Here is a 23,832-nt window from a genome sequence, read left to right as displayed (position 1 = left end):
CAAACCTGACCAAACCAAACCAAACCTCTGACCAAACCTGACCAAACCAAACCAAACCTCTGACCAAACCTGACCAAATCTAACCTTTGGTCATATTGAACAAAACTTTTTTTGTACAATTTCTTGTTCTGTATGCATAATGTATGTGGTTACGTATGTGCTCGTAATTGGAAGTATATATACAACCTTAATATAGCCTCCATACAGTAAAATTTTTTGTAAAAACCTAAATTTTTTAATATAATATTGACCGTGAAGATATTGTGTAACTCCCATTTGCCCAATAATATTGAGTCTATGGACCTATAACACCAAGGTTTCTAAAATTTAATATTTTTGAACGACTTCATTGCGTTTTCCTTATTTCGAGAAGTAAATAGACATTCTGAACGACGAATGTCGTTATATGCACAAACTGTTGTCTCGGACTGCTGTTTGCCAAATCGTTTGTCACCTTCATCTCTAATAGGTTTCTGTATTATTCACCAATCAATATGTACACTTTTTCAACGTGTTTCGTTTTTATTGTTACAGTAAAAATTTAAATTTACATTTCGAATAAAGAATTTTGTTCATATTCACGGATTACAGTTACTGATCATCCTGATACTATACTGTTTTGATCATAGTTAGGGCTATTGAATATTCATTTTTGCGATAGCCTGTTGCGTTTAACGGATTTGATTCAATTAAAAAAAACGCCAAATTTACTGTAAGTGATTTTTCAGTTACAAGGTATATAAAAAGGCCTCTCAGTTACAAATAACTTTTATTTAGTTCTCATAAAAATAGTTGATAAATAATTGGATACACATACGATCCGCTCGCTTAAAATAAAGAAATTGAAACCTACACATTTTACAATGGTTGACATTATTTACAAATATACCCGACAAGGCTACGGTAATTTACAAGTTGAAATAGGAAACACCTCCCCTTAGTAACACCGGATGATGCCACATTAACGCGACTACAAGATAGCCAAACGCAACCGAATATGTTTGGGGAGAAGAGCGAGCGAAAAACTTGGTCCGGTGTTACTAAATCGAACAACTAAAAACGTTTAATGGAATGGGACATTTTTAAATTGTTTCTTATTTTATAATATGTACAAGTAACTTACAACCTATAAAAACAATTTAGTGGCACAGAGAAATATAAAATTACAGAGATAAAAAAATAAATATGCTTCCTCTCGGATTAAATTTAATACTGGGTCAATGGAGAGGGTGGGGGGGTCAGGCAACGGTAGGACAGAATAAATTAAGACTACAAAAAAATAAGATAGGTATATATAGATATGCGTGCTCTCAATTATATATTATATTTGGTTATGTTTTGGACCGCTTGCTATTGAGTGTGTGTAAAGAAATAATAGAACAATAAAACATAACCCAAACATATCAATAATACCTAAATATATTCGATGCAGCAACTTCGATGTTGAAATAAAAACAATTTTTTACATCAATATTGTTTTAATTGTCATATTTCCTTTAATGCTCTTATTGCCTCACTTCAATACAATTATTACCTAAGCTGTTATTGAAATAGTTGAAATTTAAAATTATTTAATTAGGAAAATTGTTTATCATTGAAGAATATAATAGTATTGACACATTTGATTTTGTTATAGTGAATTTTCTAAGAACGCATTTTGAGTAAACTTATGTTTTCCAACTTTCAATTACACTAATTATTCTAGAATAATAAATATTATAACATATCAGTAATCGACCTGATATAAATTGCATTGCAAAGTAAAACAGCTCAAATAGCAATATAAACAATACATTCAACAAAGTTGGGCCGTTTAGAAAATAAACTAAATATTATAATACATAACCAAATTAGGACGAAATGTGTCAATAATGTCATCTCGACTAAATGCGCATACCGGAAAGGGTCCTACCATATAACCTATCTTACTTTTTTGGTGTTGTCTGAATAAATTGGGTAAAGCAACATGAAATAAAAAATCACAGATAGCGGCTTGGGATGGCGCGTACGGCTGGCGACGGCGTCGTCCACATACGCCGAACGCATTTCTGCAATGCGTACGCGTCAATGGAGCACCCCCTTTTCTTCCGATCCCGATGCTGAACGGAAGAAAAAGGGGCACGTCACTGACTCATAAAGACGAGTAATCTCATCCAGAACTACAACAAAAATAACGGAGGTAGGGAAATCTTACTTAAGCACTAAAAATAGCGTCCTACTTTACAATAAAAACGATTTGTACTTGGAGATATTCAAGGAAGCTTTCACAATCGGCCACGACGCGCAGCAATCTTTGGTAATATGATCGGACTATCCCGCGGACGGAAACAGGCCCGGTCCGCTGGGACGAGACTACCTTAAAACACAACCCAAAAAGGCTTTGGGATGTTTTATATGCATTTATATAAAATTAACATTAACGTTTACACAATGTTTCGGTTTACGTTTATCTATAAGTTGAGATCATAAAGATAGAATAATTCATTTCGAATATGGGACGACAACTGCAATGTTTTTAAGATTTGTAAGCATCAGAGTGTACAGTAAATAAATACATTATATAAACTGATAAGAGAATGAAAAAAAATCCAATTAAAAAAGTCAAAAAATACAAAAAAATTAGTTAGTTTGCAGTAAAATTGCAATTGCACAATTTTCACAATGAAGGCCAAAATGTAAAAAACATTATTGTGAAATTTAGGTTGAACATCTTCCATATTGAGATAAGACCTTACATTTAAAATTTAAAGGGGAATAAAATGCACGTGTTCAAAATATCCCATAGTCTTTTTTTCTGTTAATAATGTCGTCCGCCGAGAGGGTCGGGCGAGCCCCGCGTTCGGCGGTTTCCTGGGAATGATGAGATCTTGAATGGTCAGTCTGCGGCACAACATCGTTTAGGTCATCATCAGCCAAATCTTTCCTTGACGAGGAACATCAGCTTCTTCTTGCCTTTGTACGCCACCTGAAAGCAGTGGGAATAGTGATGATGCAAACGGACCTTCAAAAACTGCTGCAGTCGTACTCACCTTCATGTTCTCTATGAGCTGTGCAAACTGGGCATGTCCATCGTGAGCCAAAGCAAAGGTGTCCCTCGCTCGGCCCAAAAAGTCGATAAAGTCGGCGTAATGGCGCGGTGAAATATGCGTGAGCCGAGAATGGGTGGTGTTAATGTAAGCCGCCACGGCAGCATCCAGTAACGGCCGTAACGGTGGCCGATCGAAAGATAGAGGCTTCACACCCGGCGCCGAACAACCGCGTCTATGAGGACCGTGTTTAACGTCTGGATGAGGAGGCGCCAAGGACGGCCCGCCGGGAGCCGATGCGCCACACCGCCTTAGTACGTCACTCAGTACAGTGGCACACTGTACGTTCTTCACTAGTAATGGAACCATATTGCCGAGCTCGTTTTTTCCGAGTGAATGGGCAAGGGCCATCGCCCAATGGATGTCGTTGATGGCGGGGTGCGTGTCCTGATTGTAAGCTAAATGGACGTTCTTCATGGCCAGGGTGGCCAGCTTGTACGCCCTGGTAGGATAGCCGCGGTGTTCCATGTAGCGAGCGATGGTAAAGAGCTGCGACGATGTCATGATGTGGGATGCTGCGTCCACCACAATTTGGTAGGCAGACTCGAAAGCTAAAGCCTCGTTCTCGCATAAAGTAAGAGCGTTTAAGGCACAGTTTGGGGGATCCTGCAAAAGAACTGTTAGAACACAGGTGATGCATGACCCACACCTCTACCTACCTTGGTAGCACACTGCAACGCCAAATTCCTGGCACATCCGCTTAACTCCTCTTGCTGGCCAAAGGTAAGCTGCAAGCGTAGCATGGTTCCTCGCGACATGATTGTCGTAGCCACCGGACCGGCCGCTTCTGTGGCCGTAAAGAACTGAAACCAGTTTTGCATCAGAGAGATCAAAGCCTCCAGGCCCAACTCTACGGCGCAGGTGACAAGCCACCGCACCATCTCTCTCCTGCGCCAGTTCAGTGATGAGAGAGTCATACGCATGACTTGCAGGCCCAATTCGAAAGCGACGCTGAGCAGTGTATGGTGACGGGGACCGTTCTCTGGGGTAGCGAAGCGAAAGGCATCCTGCGCCAGCTTGAACAGATGAGAAGAGCTGTGTATGTGTCTCTGCGAAGACTCCAAAACAGTGCGTAGTCGCATGACCTCGCCTTTAGCGGCGCTCAACATGGTGCTGCTCAGGGCACACTGTTGACTCTCGATGTGTCCCAGCGTGAACCAACGTGGGGGCCGGCCGGCAGCTGTAGAAGGGCCGGCCCCGTTAGAGCCCCCCGGTCCGTCGTTATCGCCTTCCTCCAGCAAAGGTAGGCGCATGGCGCGAAGACCGACCTCGTAAGCCAAGTCCGGATAGTAGTTGAGCAGCGATAAAAATAGAAACCTGGCAAACGTATGCATCGGAATGGATTCGGGGTGAATGCCGATGCCCAGGCCACTCGTCGGACCACCCTCCAATAATATAATGGCTTGCCTCCTCAGGACAGCGACCAAACAATTATCCAGCTCAATTTCCTGTAATTTAGCGATCAAACGATCTTCCTGTTTGCACGCCTTCTCCTGAAACGAAAACAGTTGGAAAATTCTACAAGAACCGAAATCAGGACAATTACCTGGGCATAAAGACCCACCGGCATTACCCTCTGCTGGCCCAATCCTATCAGGGCCACCTCGAACGCCAACGTGAGATAGGTCTCCGAACGATCTCTGGAACCGACCACAGGGACGTGATGATACCTAGGCCTGAGATTGCTGAGCTGCTCGTCCATACTGACCAGGTCTATAAAAGCACAAGTGTTAAAAATGAGAGAGTCGCGTATGAAGTCCGTACTCACCCAAATAACTAGGAGTTCGCGGCCTTTGATCATCCGGCACCGTGGAGGCATCGGCGAGAGTGTCGAATAAACAACCGATAGGGTCTAGAGGATGACCGACCCAACCGTCCGTGTTGGCAGGAGCTTTGGAGCTGGTAGTAGAACAGGAATTACTGGCACACACGCCTTGACACCGCGAAACGCATGGTTTGGATTCCGCAGAGGAGGTACTGGGTTGTTTCTGCTGGCTCTCATGCCACTGACGCTGAGCGTGTAACTGTTGCTGCTTCATAGTACGGACTACAGAGACGGCAAGTCGCAGCGCGGCTTCGGCGTGGCCGTGAGACCGCAAAGAATCGACGCGAGCCGCGCACCAAGGAATTGGCTCTGGAAACGAAACGACTTGTAAGACTAAGTACTAGGACTGCAGTACGACTATCTTACCGTGCCACAAGGGCTGTCCCTGAGAATTAAAGCTACCATTCGAACTCGAATTGTCCGGCACGTGAGAACAGTACGTGTCGCTAGAGAGGATATTTTTCAAGTGCATGTTATCCCAGGACATCCCAACGGCGTCCAGAGCTCTAAAACGGATGAACAATTAGACCTGCGCAAACCGACAGGCGGAGACTATGGCAACGTACCTGTGAAAAACAGTTCTGGGAAGAACGGGCTTACTCTGGCCCCTGGAATGCCCGCCGGCTAAGCGTAATCTCTTATTGTTTCTCTGGCTGTAGTTGTACTGCTGCTCGTCCTCGTCGGAATCGCTGGAGCTCTCCGACGACGAATTATTTCTATTTCTGTCTCTTTCTCTCTCTCTATCGCGATCCCGCCGCTCTCTCCGTTCCCGCTCTCGCTCCGAGTACCTCTCGCGGTCTCTCTCGTGCCAATAGCGGTCGCGATCCCGGTCTCGGTTAGAGCATGAATCTCGATGACCTCCCACTTGCTGCACTCTGAAGTCGGGGTCTTCCGGAGGACAAACATCCACCCCGACCCACTTCTCCAATAGTACCTTCCATTGGGCCTTGTCCTGCTGTGTGCAGCCCGGGCTCAGCACGATGCACACCCAGAGAGAGCCCAACTGATCCCAGAGCTGCCGACATTTGTCAGTCATTGCGGTCCCCTGACTCTTCCATAGCTGAAGACGGGGATCATTTAGGAATTGTTCTGTGATAAGCGTGAGCATGCGGGCGCCGTTAGAGTCCTGGGCTCGCAACATCTCACGCACCTTGGAAAAGAGTGAGTTTAATTGTTTGTTGGCGTTGTAATAGGCGCCCTGGGCCAAATACGACCGAACTTGTTCGCAAACTTGTGTCTCGTCCAAATGCCAGGAATGAGCATCGTCGGCGGCAGCGCCTGCGGTCGGATCAGGCGCCCCTGCAATCTATAATAGCATGAATAACATGAATCCAAAGTAAAACCTAAACTACGCGTATTATTACCTGATTGATTTCACTACGTTGTTGCAATATCTCATCGGCCAACTTTTGAGCGGTCGGTAACACCTCGGTGTGATGTTCTGCGATCAGGTACTGCACGAATTTCTGCAACTGCTGCCTATCCATTTGTAAGAGTGTTTCTGTGACAAAAACGCTACAATTATATCATTTAAACACCGAGGCAGTTGCTGAAATGTTAAGAATAATCTGTTAACTAATATGTCGGAATGATTAAAGTAAAATAAACACAGTTGCATTAAAAATAATTTATTCAATAGCAAGAGATCATAAAAAGACATAATTTATTTTATATGTAAGGGCATTAAACCCAGACCCCCTCCACCACCTCCTCTCTTTCCCCTCCAACCTCCTTTGCCGGTCCATTTTTTCGGCGAAGACCTCGCCGTGTTTTTCTTCCTCCTTTTGAATCCACCCTTCTTCCCTCCCCAAGACCCCCTCCTCTTCGTGCTACCACTAGATGAGTACGCGGTGGCGACGGGTTTAGGTCGAAAGTATTCCTCCTCCGCTTCGGAATGGAAATCGTCATCAGCAGGTATCGCGGTATCTTCTGCCAAATGTGTTAGCGGCAACAAGTCGTCGTGTTTCTTCCGATATTCCGTGGTAATCTTTAAAAAGTACTCGCCGTACTTATCAAAATTGGCACTAGTTACGTGTTGAATGCGCAGCATTTCCTCTTTGGTTTGAGGCAGAGCTTCGCTCATTTTCTTGATGGCGGTCAAGTTCATGATGGACGATAATGTCAAATTTCGTTCCATCGCCAAACGTCGACACTCCTCCAACAAAGCCTCGTGGCAACGCACCTGTAAAACAGAAAAAAAGTCAGATTCTCACGGACCGCCATCCTCAACATACCTTTAGTTGCGCGAGCTCCAGTTTTCTTGCTGCCTGCAGCTTGGCAACCGGCTTCTTAGCAATTGTCTTGGGGCCGTTTGACGAACGACTCCTTTCGGGCGGTCGGTCCTCAACGGCACACGATGGACCAGGACTAGAAGTCTCCACAACAGTACTTTTTTTATCACTGCGACCCGACACAGGTATAGAAAATTTCTGCTCCGAATTGTAGAAGCGATAAAACTGCGGACCTGGTTTGATATAGACTAAGGGAAACTCCCCCGTGAATACACAAAAGTCCGTCAACACGCGCGACAGCAACAGTTGCTTCAGAACCCGAGTCACGTCATCGGTGCTCATGTGCGTCCCCGCACCGTAAAGCGGATGCCGGTTATGGCTGCGTTGCAGCACCCTTTTTATCTTGCTGCCGCGGTAGACGGCGACCGCATGGCTCAAAGTAAGATTTTCTTTAGACGCCAAGTCCTTGATAAGAGAACACAGCTGTCTCGCTTCTTTTCCCACTTCTAGTTTGCTCTTTTCGTCGGTGTTCTCGCAATTATCGCACGTAGTCTCTCTGTTTTGCTTGCACAGTCGTCGATCGAAGTGTTCTCCGAGGTGGATCAACAACAAATGTCTTCTGCAGTCTACAGTATTTTCGGCGTAGCTCGTCATCTGTCGCAGATTTTCCATGTGCGCTTCCAGCGTACTTCTGGTGCACTTGTCGCGAGCTAGCAACCTGAAACTCCCATTGTATAGATATGTCTTACTATCATCGTTTTCAACTTACTTTTGCAGCTGTCCCACATCACCATATGAGTAAAATAAATACGAATAAGACACTTCGCCATCCCTTCCGGCCCGGCCGGACTCTTGATAAAACGCCTCCACCGATTTGGGTATTGAGTTGTGAATCACAAACCGTACGTCGGGCTTATCTATGCCCATACCAAAGGCAATTGTAGCAACAATAACGTAAAATCGATCCTGCATCCACTCACGCTGTATCGCTTCTCGAACACTATCGTTCATTCCCGCATGATATGGCTTTGACTTTATGCCCATCCTGTTGAACTGTTCGGCCAAATCGTCGCAGTGCTTGCGTAGAAGGCAGTAAACGATGCCAGACTGTTTCGAAAATTTTGTCTTGATCAAAGCTGCGATCTCTTCAACGGCTTTCCCCTTTTTCTCTACGACCTTATACTTGATGTTTGGTCTATTGAAACTGGTAATGAAACGTTTCACATTACGTAGACGCAATATATTTATTACGTCATTTTCAACATGTTTCGTGGCCGTTGCAGTTAAACAAATAAATGGCACCTTGGGATAACTTTGTCTCAAAGTACCTAGCTCCTTATAATTTGGTCGGAAATCGTGTCCCCACTGCGAGAGGCAATGAGCTTCGTCAATGACGAAGCGCACCAATTTACCTCTCTGATACAGAGAATCCAAAATATTCGCTATCATTCTGGATGCCTTAATCTTTTCAGGAGTCAGATATAGCAATTTAACAGTGGGTTCTTTTAAACTTAGCTGCATACATATTTGGTCACACTGAGACTTTGATAAATCCGAACACAAATGTGCTGATGGTATATCTAAGGCATTCAATTTATCCACCTGAAAGATTATCATCGTCAGCGATTCGTGTGCTAAACTATCCAAATTATCAGAATAGGGTATTAGAGAGCCAACTTCATAGGGGGCCTTGAAGAATTCTCTCAAAATGTTCAAACACTTAATTGCCTTTTCTAGATATATGATTGGTTCATTTGAATTGGTTGGCTTCCCAAACAAGATTTGAGTAAACATATTCACTCTGTATTTATTTTTATTGAACAATTTTCAATGCATTTTGGATGCTATAAAAACTAACCAATCAAATGCCTAAAAAAAATAACATCAATGCCTGTAACGTTCAGACAATGCAAAACTCTGTCACCTATTAAGCTGACGCTCTATTACATATACACTTAAGAAACAAGACATGGTATAAGATAAGTTTGTTCTGTGAATACGCATTTTAAAAGCACATATTTGACGTTTATTATTTTCTAATTATATGACTGTTTTGAGCTATTTGCTACTTGATTGTAATTGCAAATATCTGAAGAAATTCAAATAGAAATAACGGATTAGTTTGTTATAGGTAATGAAAGAGAAAATGTAAGAACGGCACGACTGAGAGGAGTTATGAAGCTATGAGTGCTTAAAATAAAAATCAATGACTGTCCTAAAGTCAATATTTTGGCCATTTATATATTATTATGATTGTAATAACAGTTCACTTATAGTACAGTTATGCTCATTTTTTATAACAGATATTTCATGACTTATTTTTAATAATTTTTTAACAATTTACAAATACAATACATACAATAAAAAGGTTATAAGATTCCTTGAAAACCCAGCTACTCTCAAAACATGTCTCACCCAACTCCATAGATGTAAGATGACATAATATCATCCAAATTGCCAGTAATCTGCCAACCGATAATTTTCAAACCTAATAGCATATAAAAGAGTGTCCTGTAATAAGTAAGAAAACCTGCATTAAGACTTAGAATTTTATTGTGAATTGTAATGAATTCCCATAAAGTGATGAACTGCATTTCAATGAGTGACAATTTAAATAATGTATTATAACATAAATTAAACTTATTGCCTGGTGAGACCTATAAAATATTGCACTACAAACAATCAACCCCATATATAAAAACTAAATCAAAATATCTTTCCCCTCCCATCTAAATGCACATCTACACAATGAACTAATCTTATACCTTATCTAGCATCTTTCAGAGTAGTCTTCCTATTACTCTATGACTACCCACATCCAACATACCTGATCACTTATTAAAGCTCTAAGAGGAGAAATAACTATAGTAACACCAGGTTGGAGTACTGCTGGTAATTGATAACATAAACTCTTTCCACCGCCAGTCGGCATAAGTACAAAACAGTCATGCTGCAACAAACTGGCATTTGCTATTTCTTCCTGATAGGGTCTAAAAACATAAACAATTATGTAAAGTAATTCCTACTACCATTCTCCACGAACCGAAAAGATCGTAAACCAAACTTTTCATGCAGCACCTCCATCATAACCTCAGAATGATCGTATTTTTTTCGAAATTCGGCAGAATCGTCGATTCGGTCTTTAAATCCTGTAAAAACCTCCTCCTCAAAGCATTTATCTGTCCAATCAATTGATGACATTTCATTTAGTAATTTCTCAGTATCTGCATCCAAGCCCTTTGATTCATTATGAGTCTTCTAAAAATTATTTTGAGATACATTATTCTGTCACTTTATTAACATCTACTACCTGACTGATTTTAAGTTCTTTGGGTGGACAATCAGAAACTAAAAGTGAATTTTTTGAATTGGTAGGTTCTATAATACTGCCAAACTTTCTTTCAAACTCCTCATCATCCATGTAATCTTCTTCTGTTATGTCTAAAGTTTGACTAACTGTAACTGATGCAGGTGTTCCAATATCTTCAGCTTCTTTTACATTAGGTGTTAATAATAAATCCAGTTCGACATTATTATATACTTTAGGACATTTTATTTCAACTTCACTATCTTTCTGAACATCTTTTGGTTGTTGAACTGTTGATGACTTTACCTCTGATATCACGAAATTGCTACATTCTTTTTGGTCTTTACTGTTATCAAATAAAAACAACATATCAACATTTGGCCTCTTTTTGAATTCAAACCTTTTTGGTTTGTTGACCATACTGTTGTAATTGAGGTGACTTTTACTGACAGTTTGATTTCGTTGTGTTATCTCTTCTTTCCCAGACACAAATTCATTATTTTTACTTGTTTTATTTAAATAGTGGGAAAAATGTTTACTAGCTGCAGTATCTAAATTTGATGCCTGCTTTAAAGTCGGTTGATTGTACCCATCAATATCAATATTTTTAGCTGCATCATTGTCTTTGTTAAACGAAGGTTCAGATTTTATGATATTCAAAAGTGTATTATCCATTTGAGGGAGCTTCGACGACTTTTTAAAAGTAAATTTTTTATTCTCGGAGAGTTCTTTACCTCGAAACGTTTTAAAGAAATCTTCTTCCATACTGATAAAGAAATATTGTGTTTTACTACGACTTTCTCTAGAAATAAATATTATCTCTAGAAATTTTGATGCGACCGTAACTTAACGAAATTTCTCACTAAATGCATGTTTAAAAAGAACTAATCTATGCATTTAATAATTATAATGAGTTCTTACTTTAAGAACATTTAAGTTTTTACCAGAAAATAACAAAACACTGAACTATAGCGGAATTAGGTTAGCTTAGCCTCCTCTTCTTAACTGGTTTTGTCAAATGGCTACTCGCCTTTACCCACTGAATAGAATTTTAAACGTCAAACAAAATCTAAAGAAATGTGCTATTATTAGAAACAGACACATTATTAAGGGTCTACTATCAATTATATAACGAAAATGTTAAAAAATCAATGGCAATTCTTCAGAATTTGGACAAATACTGCACTATCCGAAAAAATGTAAGTTCGGCAACGCGGCAGCGATCGCGCTTGAGCAATAGCCCAAGTTCTAAAATTATTTCGTAAATTTTTCAAGGAATTAACTAATAGTCGATTTGTGGCATATACTAAGGCAAAGTAACATTAGGAGTACTAAATGTCTGTTATGTAAAGTAAATATGAAATAAAACGGGCAGCGTAGAATTAATGCTCTACAGACCAGGGAATATTGTTAAATAAAGTTGGATTGACATTAAAGCAATTAGGAAGGTTTTCGGTAATAACTGATACTTAACGGGTTATGCTGGGAATGAAAACAAACGGAATGCATTCCGAAGGCAAAATCCCAGAAAAGCAAAAGTGAGCGACATTTAAAGCGGAACTGGCCTTCGACGGCCGGCGCTCGGGCGCAATTAAAGCGGATAGCACTGAACGAACGGGATATCTCGTAGCGTGGCGGATCGATAGCTCGGCTACCTGCGACCGAGAACATTAAATTGTCTGTTTTCGGCTTTAATGGTCCGATTAAAGGGGTTTCGGGGCCGGATTTTACGAAAAACGTAACGCTGATTCACTTACCAGATATAGGAACTCGGAGACGAACACTGTCCGCATTTCGAATCCTGTACAGGGAGAGGGCGACCACATGTTGACACCAAAATATATCTCGGGTCTCGCACGTGCATGTCACCGACGTTATCTTACACCTGTAAACGCAAAAATAGAAATGCACTACATAAATTCAGCTGAGAAACTTGCGAATTAATGGCATCACGGAGGACAGTGATAAGGATTAAGTGAAATCGACGTCACTTGAACGATAGCTGATTAACTGTCATTGGAAATGCGAAAAACAATCAGTTACTTAACAAGAGTGGTCGCGACGTAAGTAGCGCTTCCCATCTGGGGCCTACTTATTGTCGATGTGATTCCAGTGCGTATACAAATAAAATCATCTTCAAAAGGATTAACCAGCAGCAAGTAAAGGGAGACATATGTAAGTTATAAAATGTGAGAGGCCCAAATTAGAAAACTATTAATTTACTTTGATATACTACTTTATTTTATTGAAAGAAGAGTGGACTTGTTGAACAGTGGTACAAAACGGCACTTAGAGCCCATATCCACCACTAGATGTCTCACTCATTACATCATTCAGTCTTAATACAAGCACATGGCTCCGTTTCCTCACATATACAGTCTGTAGCCAAGGCCGTATTAGTTACGTGATATAACATGTATATATTAGTGATGTGACGAATGCAAATATTTAGTTTTAATATTGATGCCAACATAAGAAAATCAGTTTCTGGTGTTATGTAAACTTATTTTACTCTTTATGGTGCTGTATGGTGTCGAAAAGGAAGAACTATAACGGCCATGAGAAATAATTTAATGGCGATGCATAAAATCGAATTTGCTGAAAAATGCCTGCAATAAAATAACCAGCAAAATGGTCATTCTCACAAAAATACTAAACTTAATGTCACAAGAAACTGTCGAAAAGGCGGGCTAATCAACCTAGGATATCCTTGACGGATGATAAACCAATACGGGAAGTGATTGCACTGGACGTCTTATAATTTCATTTCATTAATGTATGAATTTGAATGTGAAGCACTTATGCCCATCATAAAATTTAGACTCTTCTGTAATTCACTTCTTTTATCCACTTGGACTTGTATTACAAAATACTTGGTTTGACCTTCAAAATAATATAATGTACTGGTGATACCTGGTCTAATTACTATTGTGGGGATTCGCCAATAAGTCTGATTCGTCATGGAATAACAGAAGATTTTTAATGAAAAATGATAGTGCTAAAGACAGATATGCTCAATGAGAGCTGGTATACTAGAGACAATATTGCTAATACTCCAGTATACATGATCAATTCGCATTGGAAAGTGGTTTAAATATTATTCTAAAGATGAAAGAAAATTGCTAAAATATTTCGCTACTGAAGCGAAGAAGGACAGAAACGCGAATCTACCGCAACGGGATCCGTTTTCGGCCGGTCGGAATCTGTCAGGTACTCGACGTCAACCGCCAACCTCTCGGCCCTACCTGGCCTGTACAGATGCTTACCTGTCGAAGCTGACTGACACCTTAAATTTGTGCGGTGGTTCGGGGGCGCCGCACGGTAGGGTGGGGGCCGGAGACGATCTGGGTGCGGTCACGATGCCGCTGAGGTGGAATCCTGCAACGGAAATAGTTAAATTTAGCGAAGGACTGTGAAGGCACCGCAAACAGTCACAGTGCGCTACACCTGCCCATGTTCATGCACCACCTTGTGCCGGTAGAGCCCGTCCGATGTCGGTGAAACCCGTACAGAAGACACAGAATTTGTATACACATAGATAATATATCGTAAAACATAAGTATATCTATGCATAATTCGAAAATATCAAATATCCTATTCGTTAAAAATATAAAATAAGAATCTCTAAAAATGTATTTTTAGCGAATTAAAACTTATAAGAAAATATTGAATTAAAATGAATTATATTTGGCGTCATAATAATATCTGAATTTCATATCTATAATAGATTTAAATCCAGAGGGTTGTTGCTATTGTTTTAAATAAAAATGTAATAGTGATTATTTCATCTCTTTATTTAATGATTTAAATTATTTTATGTATTATTCAATGTTAAATCAATGTTGTCTTATTAAAAATTATTAACATCCAATTATATTTTAAGAGTTCATGTATCGCCTAATTATTTTATAATACGTTTCAAAATATTTAATTCCATTTATCTAATAAAAAATTGTAGTTGATTCTGACAATAATATTATAGTGTGTAAGATATGACAGTAAAATACAAAAATACAATGTAAAAGTTGTGGATCCGTTGTTTCATATGCTTTAATATATTTTCATTAGCTTTATTTAAAACAATCATTTGGATTATATGATGATAGATGTCTGGAGATATTTCATGTTATATTTTAATATTCTTGTTACAAACTAGTGTTGACCTGGTCTGAACGTAGTGCTTACCGTGGGTCACGAACCACGATGCTCCGCAATAAACCTGACTGACCATGTGGCCAATGACGAACTGATAGACCATTCCAGAAGATATCCGATCTTATCTAGTCTGGTTACTTGCATGGCTGGAATATTTATTCTTTTTCGAATTTCATACTATAAACTATTCGGTCTATAAACAACCACAAACATAAAATGTATCGATGTTCCAACGGGATTTAGATCTGCGACTATCGCAACAGTACGAGAAAATCTACACACAATATTCCTTTTCCATAAGAAAAAACTTATGCTAATAATAATGCTTTCTTGGCGGAAATTTGAACTAGCTTCGGAAATAAAGAGGTGCTGAAGTTAAGTCTCATCCATAGTGATGAAGGGACACCTAAAATATTTTAAATACTTTACTATTGACAAATATTATGAAACACATTGCGCTACGCGGATTTTTTGAACAACTGAAGACATGCTCACAAATACATTTTAATAAGTTTCAACTTCGTTTGAACCTCTTTAAATCCCGAGAATGATTAAGACCGAAACGTAAATAGTGTGGAACGGAGAACGGCCTTATTTCTTTCTGTTGAAAAGGCAAGAAAATAAAAAAGGGCAACATGAATGTGAACGATAGAAATTTGATATTTTATTATTACGTTGGGGTTATGAACTAAAGAATATCCTTCCGAATATACAATAAAAAATAAAATCATTAAGAACTAAAAGTGTACATTATGCAATAATTTTTCAAAACAAGACAGATTAATTTCCAATCGTGTATCGCTACTGAAACATTTCTGAAACAAATGATTACAAATAACGAAAAGTGGATTATATACGACAATAACGTACGAAAAAGATCATGATTGAAGTTTGAAGGAGCTTCAAGCTTCACAAACGGCTAGAAAGGCCTGGTTGAGGCCATGGATGGTGATATTAAGTGTGCGGTGGAATAGGAAGGTATAGTTCATGATGAACTGCTCGAACTTGGCCAAATAGATTTGTTTAAATCTATTTAATTACGAATTTAAATATAATAATTAATATTATTACTACTCATTATATGCAATGCAATCTGACAGGGATACAGCAGGGATCATGTGCGAAAACATGCATTATCGTGATAAAAAACTCAATTGCTATCGGCATATAACCTCTTGAGACATACCCTCAAATAATATTACTCATTCATAGTTTGACACAATGGAAAGAAGTCGTAATAAAAAAGACCACGATTTTATCTTACAATATCAGATATTTATATATTTGTAGCGAATTGAGGCATGTCGAATTTTACATCGTGGAATAACGGTCTACAAAATACCCAGAAATATAATCCCAGATGTTGAACACGGGCGGGGTGCCAATTGGAACCCGACACCGAATAGCTGGCGGCAACCCCGAGACGTTTATCTGGGATATTATTGAAGGGTATTTCGGTCATTCAGTGCTCAACCCTCGTTTGGTTAAGACGTGCCACCATCGACTGCCCAAGCCTCGTCTTCAGGTAACTCCGCTGCCATCCTTTTTATCTTTGTATTTTTCTCATTTTTTTATATTGTTTTTATATTGCCAATAAATAACGGTCACATAATGTAAACACCACTGTTTCATTTCGATTTACCTCCATTCACCGAGCCACATCATTTTACCCTAAAGTGGTGACCCCGACGTGATCTTTCGCAAAATTGGGTTTGGACTCGTGAATGGAGGGTACGTAGAAAATGGTGTATTTTACGTGACCGTTATATTTTTTTTTTGTTTCAAAATTTTAAATATTTTTTAATTCGATTCCTTTTCAATTGTACCTTCAAGATTCATTTTCATTTTATTCCGATTAATTTCATTATTTCCAATTCATTTTTTTTAAATTTTTTTTTTTGTCAAAATTTTTATTTCACAATCTTTTGGAATATTTTTACGTCACTGCTTAATCATCAGCGTCTCGGCTAAACATTTCTTTCGGCGCTATGTTTAAATCATAATGTCTTCCTTCGCTCGCCGTCTCCGTCATACTGGCAGATATTTTGATTTGAAAGGCTTTGGGCAGCTTCGGTCGGATACCGTCGTTATTTGTTTTTTATGAATTAACCTAACGTATGTGACTACGGATTAGTCACAGAGCAGCTCCAGAAGCTAGGTACCGATTGCAGTCACCGTAGACTCGTTATGTCTTCGCCGAAGTACCAGAATTGCTAACGTCTCGTCGTCGAAGAAAATAAGCTACCACGTCGTCGAACAGTCGATCCTCCCACAGCGTCGATTACGGGAGCCCTGTCTGAAGAATAGCTTGTTTTCAACGTCGTCGATGGACCACATTCAAGTGCCAAAGCGACGATGATGCAACGGTATCTGTAGGACCGGAAGATATCAACAGCCGTACCAGATCACAACCGTTTCGAACTATCATATTTTTTCAAAGCCCACTTTACACAGCACATTTTGTTTGGTATATGTTTTTTTTGTATTTGATATTTTTTGCAAACATTTTTGTATTTTTGTTGAAGTAATTTTATGTAAAATTCTGGCAGGGGAGTATTGTAGCGAATTGAGGCATGTCGAATTTTACATCGTGGAATAACGGTCTACAAAATACCCAGAAATATAATCCCAGATGTTGAACACGGGCGGGGTGCCAATTGGAACCCGACACCGAATAGCTGGCGGCAACCCCGAGACGTTTATCTGGGATATTATTGAAGGGTATTTCGGTCATTCAGTGCTCAACCCTCGTTTGGTTAAGACGTGCCACCATCGACTGCCCAAGCCTCGTCTTCAGGTAACTCCGCTGCCATCCGTTTCATTATTTGTATTTTTTATATTGTTTTTATATTGTCAATAAATAACGGTCACATCATGTAAACACCACTGTTTCATTTCGATTTACCTCCATTCACCGAGCCACATCATTTTACCCTAAATATTCATGTTTTAATCCTTTACCACATATTTTTTCACCAGTGGAGTACTACTTGCGTGTTAGCTATGGAAAAATCTCGTTGCTATAATCGAATGTTGATCCATTGTTTCTCTGTAATTTTATATATATTTCAATACTAATCAATCGAATACTAATCAAAAATCAAACTTCAACATTCGTAATACGCACATACAATCATCGTCCAACAGCTATCACAACATCCTGGTAAAAAACTTACATCAGAAGAGGAATAACTGAGATTATTGGGTATATTTTATTTTGACATCTAACATAGACAGCAAATATCGATATTTTCACCGCAGCGAATGAGTCAGTATGGCGTGCTGGAAATATCAACAATCTGGTCAGCCCAGGAGAAAAAAAACCTGTCTATCTATCGAGCGGATCCCCCTTTTGCAAGTTTAATACCGCCCGCAGCACCCGTCCTCCTTCAGTGCCACCCCCCTCCCCCGCGCCTTAAACAAATTAAAGAGACGATGCCACCCCGACCGGGCCGTAGAAACATCTCGCATAGGGCGCAGAATTGCGCGTCGCCCCAGTCCTACATAATGCATGTAGACACACTTCTCTGTTTACACAAATTACTAGCAATATTTTTCCGGGACACTGTTGCCACATCTCCTCGGTTATCGTAGTTTCAACATCACGTTAGTTACACTGGTGATCCAAATCGATGTAAATATGCCTCTTTTTGGCCAATACTTTGTATAGAGTATAGCTGCGATTAGATAAAAGTTGCGGAAAGGCGTAGAATACGGATCAAATGCCGCCGCATAAAACGGTAAAATACGTTTGATTATTAAAAACGTCAAAGATTAAAATTGAACGGCAACGTCGCGGACAAATAGGGACCATTCACAATTGGCATGACGTCAACGACCGATCGATTCCAAGGAACGTGAACCATGCGCATGCTCTGGTAATTTAAATTTTATTATCACGTGGGGCCCAGAGAACGGTGGCCGGGGACACAGGAAAAATGAGCTTCTCTTACTTGGCAATGGATTTTTTTGCATAAAATTCTGCCGGACAAAATATTTTAAGCTAATGTTTGGTCATAATCGATATATGTTTAACCATGGAAAAAATCGTTGTCAATAATGATTTATTTGATGTACATGCAACTCACATTGAAATATATTTTATATTAAAGTATTATATATTTTACATTAATATATTAGGTAAGAACATTTTATTAGGTAAATATCCTTATTGTCAATTACCAAATTGCAGTTAACTATATTATACAATGATACAATTTTTGGGATAACATAATTTAAATACTTCATTTTGATTTTCAATATTTGTTTAACAATATTTTCTTTGAAAGAGAATATTAATGTTTTATTTTTACAAGTAATAAAAGGTACGTCCTAATAATATATAAAATAATATAATAGACAAAAAATATAATTTTGATGATGACAGAACTTCTTATATGTCGATTTATTAATACATGAGAAATTTTCGCTATACCTTAATTGTCTAAATGAATAGATTTTGAGCTGTTGTTTATTATATTTTTTAATAATTTCTATTAATTGATTTTTGAAGCAATTATCTTCTTTTATATTACAATCGAGTCTCAAAAGCTGAGCCGGTAAATCAAACAGGAAGAACAAATATACGTATATAATATAATCTATACGTTCGAAAGCTAAAATGTATAGATCCACAAAAAACCTGACCGAAACTACAAATACACATGTGGCTATTGTTAAGTCAATATTTTTTTGTCAACGTCAATATATACAATGCAATTCTTAAACATGATAGTTGTGCATGCAGTGGTAGTTGGGAATACAACGGGCCTGGAGTGAAAATCCTCTGATAGTAAAGTATCTTGGCCAAAACCGACTCGACTAATTCGTGGCTAAGTGTCTGGGCGGGGTTTCCCGGCCTAAAGCTGCGAGAGGCGCCGCGACGCTTAAAGCCGATGTTCGCGAGAAGTGCGTTCCCCTTGAGGCGAGTCGACGGTGGTGGCGACGGCGGCGTGCCGCCTCTCCGCAAATTCGGCAGCCAGTGCCGGCGGACCTCGTCCATCGTGACTGCGGCAAGAAAAATCATAGACTTTTCCTTCCAGCTTGGGTTGTTTGTACGTGAACACACGACATGTTTCCCACGGTGTGACGTATAAATCCGCTGCATGTAGCGGCAAGCGAGCACAGATAAACAAAAACAGCCTTGACGGCTGACGAGTGGCGGAAACGGGACGGGTAAACGTTGACCTAGACCGGCGCGGTTGCCGCCTCCTCCGATTCGGCGGCCCAACACCTGCGTCCAGCAGACAAAGAGAACGAAGCCGAGAGATTCCACCCGCCTCACGTCGTTGCCGAATGGGCCGAACAATCGCGGCACTGAGCCTTAATGTTCACCTACCGGAACAATGCCATCGCAGAAAGGAAATCGCAGCGATTACTAAAAGTATAATTGTTGCAGCAAAACTCCACGCGGCTCTCTGTCTCTTGTCAAGACAGAAGCGCCATACGGTATTTCGAGGATAGAAAAAGATCAACAGGAATGCCGGCGGCCTTAAAGGGAGACGCGACCGAGCCGGCGCTCGCCGACGTCGCGCGTCTCGTTCGGGACCATCCCCTTTAAAAGGCGGCTAATTATAGACCGATTGCGGGTCAAACGGTAGCTTATTCCGGGGTCCGACTTGTTTACCCCGTTCGCCACTTTCCTTTCACCGACAGACACTTCACCACCTTTTATTTCCTAATTATATATATGACCTTCGAACCGGACATGAAGGTACAAGAATAAGACTAATTATTTACAAAAGGCAATTTTCAATTCAATTTTCTGCACTATGAAAGCGACAAACATAACGTATATTATTTTTTAAAGCAAACCCAAATTAAAATATCTAAAAGTTTCCTATTAAATGAACAACTTTTAAATAAGAACTGGAAATTTAAAATGCGTCTTCACATTTGAAAGATATTTTCAGGTCAAATTAGTCGTCTTCGTTTATTATGCGGAAAACGAAACTTTCGAGAAAAAAAATATACAGTTAAAATTATTTTTTGTGGGAACCGCTTCGATTCATCAATTAGTAAACGAGCTTACCTAAAGACTTACTCTGTTTGTACGAGAGGCATCGGTCGATTAATGCGTCGTAAATTATGTAGAATAAAATTCCAGCCGCAATAAACCTCCACCAGACATTGACATTAACCACGGAAAAACACTCACGAGACAGAATTAGAAGAACCGCATACAACCTGAAATCGAAACATGTGCCGCACTGAAAAAAACCACCCCGTACTGAGTTTGTACCCCACAACTGTGGGTCGGGATCGTTACACAAGTGACAAACAGATACGGTTGTAAAACCACGGGAAGATTTATTTATGAATCTGTTCAGGTGCTACTCCTATCCCTTCATTGCAGCTATCAGACGCGTAAATTCGAGGTACAATAGTTCCATAGTATTGCGTGATAGCGGATTACATCTATCGCAAAAAAAAGATGATTGTAAAGTGGAAATAATGAATACTACGAGTTTACTAGTAATAACGCGTGTATACCGATTTAATTAAAAATAACGTTAAAAATGAACAAGTTGATCTGTGTGTTAGTGAGACTAGTTATCGACCGAAAATTACAAAAACACTTATATTACTTCTGAAAACGAGCTGATAACATGGCACCTTCTGGACATGGAAGCGAATCGGGGTCAACGTCCTACTAGGATACCCCAAGCATTAAAGTTGCACGATCAACGACACCCCATGTGTCGTTTCGCAGCCCGCTTGAATGTGCATTTCATTATGCCTACAGTACGCATCTAATCGGGGCAGTCAACAGAGCAGAATACCGCTCGAGGAAAGAAGCCGTTGTCCTACCGTCTCTATTATTTATTAATCAGCTCGCTTGATCCCGGAAGCAACTCTGCACGAAAATGTTATCCGCCTTAGTGTCGCCCGCCCGAACCGTCAGAATTATTCGTGCAGTGTCCACACTAACGAATACATGTATGCATAATAACCCTGTGGCGCAACGACAGATAGCTGGCAGGTCGACGCCACTGTTACCATCGATGGAAATGAATACGGCGGTCGCGAACGCTGCCGCCTCTGACAGAAAAGACATAAACAAGCGCCGAGGCGATCAATATGGCGACCCCGGAGTCAGCCGCGGCCGATCCGGATCAAACGACCGAACAATCATTTGCATGCCTCGATCCGGCGGGACGCTGCACCCTTTCAGGACCGACACACCGTCCCTCTGACGCTTATTGGGAAATCGCAACGACCTGATGAGTCACTAGAACTAACGACTCGAGAAACTGTCGCATACGCTCTCCTATCTCCATACCTTAAGCATTTCTATTCGAAATTTCAATCAATGTAAAAGAGTCCATTATCTGGAGACAATTAACAGTACTAGTATTATTCGATAGATAAGGTAAAAGTGTAAAATTGCAGCTTTTATTATCTATTTTCCAAGAAATGGTTTAATTTAAAGTAATAGAAGGCTAATAAAATTACCGAATTACATGACATATTAATTTTAGAAATCACACTGTTTTAAAATCAATTTATCTACTAACGTACACATACGGCTAATCAAATATTTGTTGGTTCTCCGAAATAGAACACTAATAGTTAACGAAAAACATACAATGACAAAATACCCAAACCAAAAGATAAATAAAGGTTTCCTAAAAAGATATGAAAAGGGAAAAAACGTTAAACATCATTTTAAATAGAGAACCGAAATCAATCTACAAACAAAATGCATCCTGATCAGGAAAATGTTTGTTATCTTACAATGTGTGACTGTTCCTATTTTAATTATAAATCCTATAAATCTGTAATAGGTTTCGATAAATCCCTTAAAAACCGGCAACAGTGTACCTCACCGCAGTTGTCAGCTGTTACGCTATGCGACGTCACTGACGTAACGGAGGCCTGGCTTCTTTGTGACGTTCCGGCGCCCGACGGCTGAGAAAGACTGTCCGATACGGCAACACCGTACTGTGTCAGTGTGTTGGACATGGTACAGAAACGACTTGAAGAAAAACGCGATGTTGCCGGAATAAACCGCACTTATGCAAATTAATTCAATAAAAAATCGTACCGAAGGCCAAATTGCAGTCAGATCGACTGCACCAGGTTGATGCCGTAATAAAAATAATTACAGCAACAACCATATGTAGAACTCATACCTGCTTCGAGTCACTGACTACCCAAGTCATAATATTCAGAGTTACTAGTCATTATTTATCAAAAGAGATCGGAACCGCTGTCATAACCGCAGAGCAAGAAAAAAACTGTAGAATGATTTTTCTTTTTTCACGGCTATTAAAAAGTAAACCTGACTCTTGACGAGAAATACCCATCATTACGAAAAACTTGTGCCAACTGATTAAGGAATTATCTCAATTAGCGCGATAATAGCTAAATACCTATGAAACAATGTCATTTGGAATTTTTATTTTAGTCGTGATACTATTCTAGCAGCAACAATCCCGTGGAATCAGTTTCACTATTGCACAACTTAATCGGTCCAATTAGTTCACGTGAAGCGCAGAAACATCGAGTAATCACTGTACTTCTTCGAGATTAATATGCACCAGAAGATTACTTGAAAGATGGAGAGTATGATGTTGATGAGCAATGACGCACCGTGTAAACAGAGGTGTGTCGATATGGACGGCGGATATGTGGGAGAAAATTACGCATATTTTTACTCCACGAGCCGAAGGGGGGCGACGTGTTTGGACGGAACTCTGTCCGAACTGTTATTTTTAGTCCGCAGCTAGTCGACCACGACGCCGAAAGTAAATAAACAAATCCCGACGACTGCTATTGAGTCGATCTTGGTCGGCCCCATGCACTTAATCTACTACCTACCGACTTGCAGGACGTTGTCTACACAACCCGTCTCCAGCAATTTCATGCCCTTGCAAAACGCCAGACTGCCCGGTTCCTGGTTAGTCTGGACGCGCGACAAACTAGAATACATGCATATGTCCCTCTCGTTCCTCGGGAAACTCCAGAAGACGATTCTCCTTTGAACCGGTTCCGGAATACGATTGTACCGTTCCTCGATACGGGCGAACGGCACAGTCTCCGCCACTTTTTTCGCCGTAATGTCCAATAATGAATCGGGATTTCGCGGCGTTGGTGCCCTTAGACGTAGGGGAGCACAACAGGGGGGCAGAGCGCCCACCGGGGGGCGCCGAGGCGGCAAGGCGTCGTGCGCCATGCGACCGACGTCGCTTGCGAACGAACACAGACTGACAAGGGAAGGAGCGC

General features: G+C 40.2%; 1 protein-coding gene across 3 annotated transcripts; it reads right to left on the bottom strand.

Moving 5' to 3' along the window:
• Window positions 1-752: 752 nt before the first annotated feature.
• LOC143200459 (zinc finger SWIM domain-containing protein 5) lies at window positions 753-23,822 on the bottom strand. 3 transcript variants are annotated; one of them, XM_076410893.1, is made up of 11 exons: window positions 23,428-23,822; window positions 13,716-13,827; window positions 12,207-12,334; window positions 6,276-6,412; window positions 5,478-6,217; window positions 5,278-5,417; window positions 4,855-5,220; window positions 4,633-4,799; window positions 3,746-4,579; window positions 3,030-3,692; window positions 753-2,965 (listed from the first exon to the last, which is right to left on the bottom strand). In XM_076410893.1, the coding sequence occupies exons 1-11, from the start codon at window positions 23,780-23,782 to the stop codon at window positions 2,909-2,911; spliced, it is 3,699 nt and encodes a 1,232-aa protein (XP_076267008.1). In that variant the 5' UTR covers window positions 23,783-23,822; the 3' UTR covers window positions 753-2,908. The 3 variants fall into 3 exon arrangements, with proteins under 3 accessions (XP_076267008.1, XP_076267009.1, XP_076267010.1); XM_076410894.1 differs by having other exon boundaries at window positions 4,660-4,799; XM_076410895.1 differs by lacking the exons at window positions 753-2,965; window positions 3,030-3,692; window positions 3,746-4,579; ... (3 more) ...; window positions 5,478-6,217; window positions 6,276-6,412 and adding exons at window positions 6,524-7,093; window positions 7,146-7,860; window positions 7,912-8,744; window positions 9,970-10,132; window positions 10,186-10,400 and having other exon boundaries at window positions 10,453-12,334; window positions 23,428-23,817.
• Window positions 23,823-23,832: the final 10 nt, after the last annotated feature.

The sequence above is a fragment of the Rhynchophorus ferrugineus genome, unplaced genomic scaffold (assembly GCF_030347505.1).
Source record: "Rhynchophorus ferrugineus isolate W39M unplaced genomic scaffold, kcgeb_rfMv2 rfM8, whole genome shotgun sequence".
Lineage (NCBI taxonomy): Eukaryota > Metazoa > Arthropoda > Insecta > Coleoptera > Curculionidae > Rhynchophorus > Rhynchophorus ferrugineus.
The sequence above is the reverse complement of the archived record's forward strand: the minus strand, read 5'-3'. Positions and strand labels throughout refer to the sequence as shown.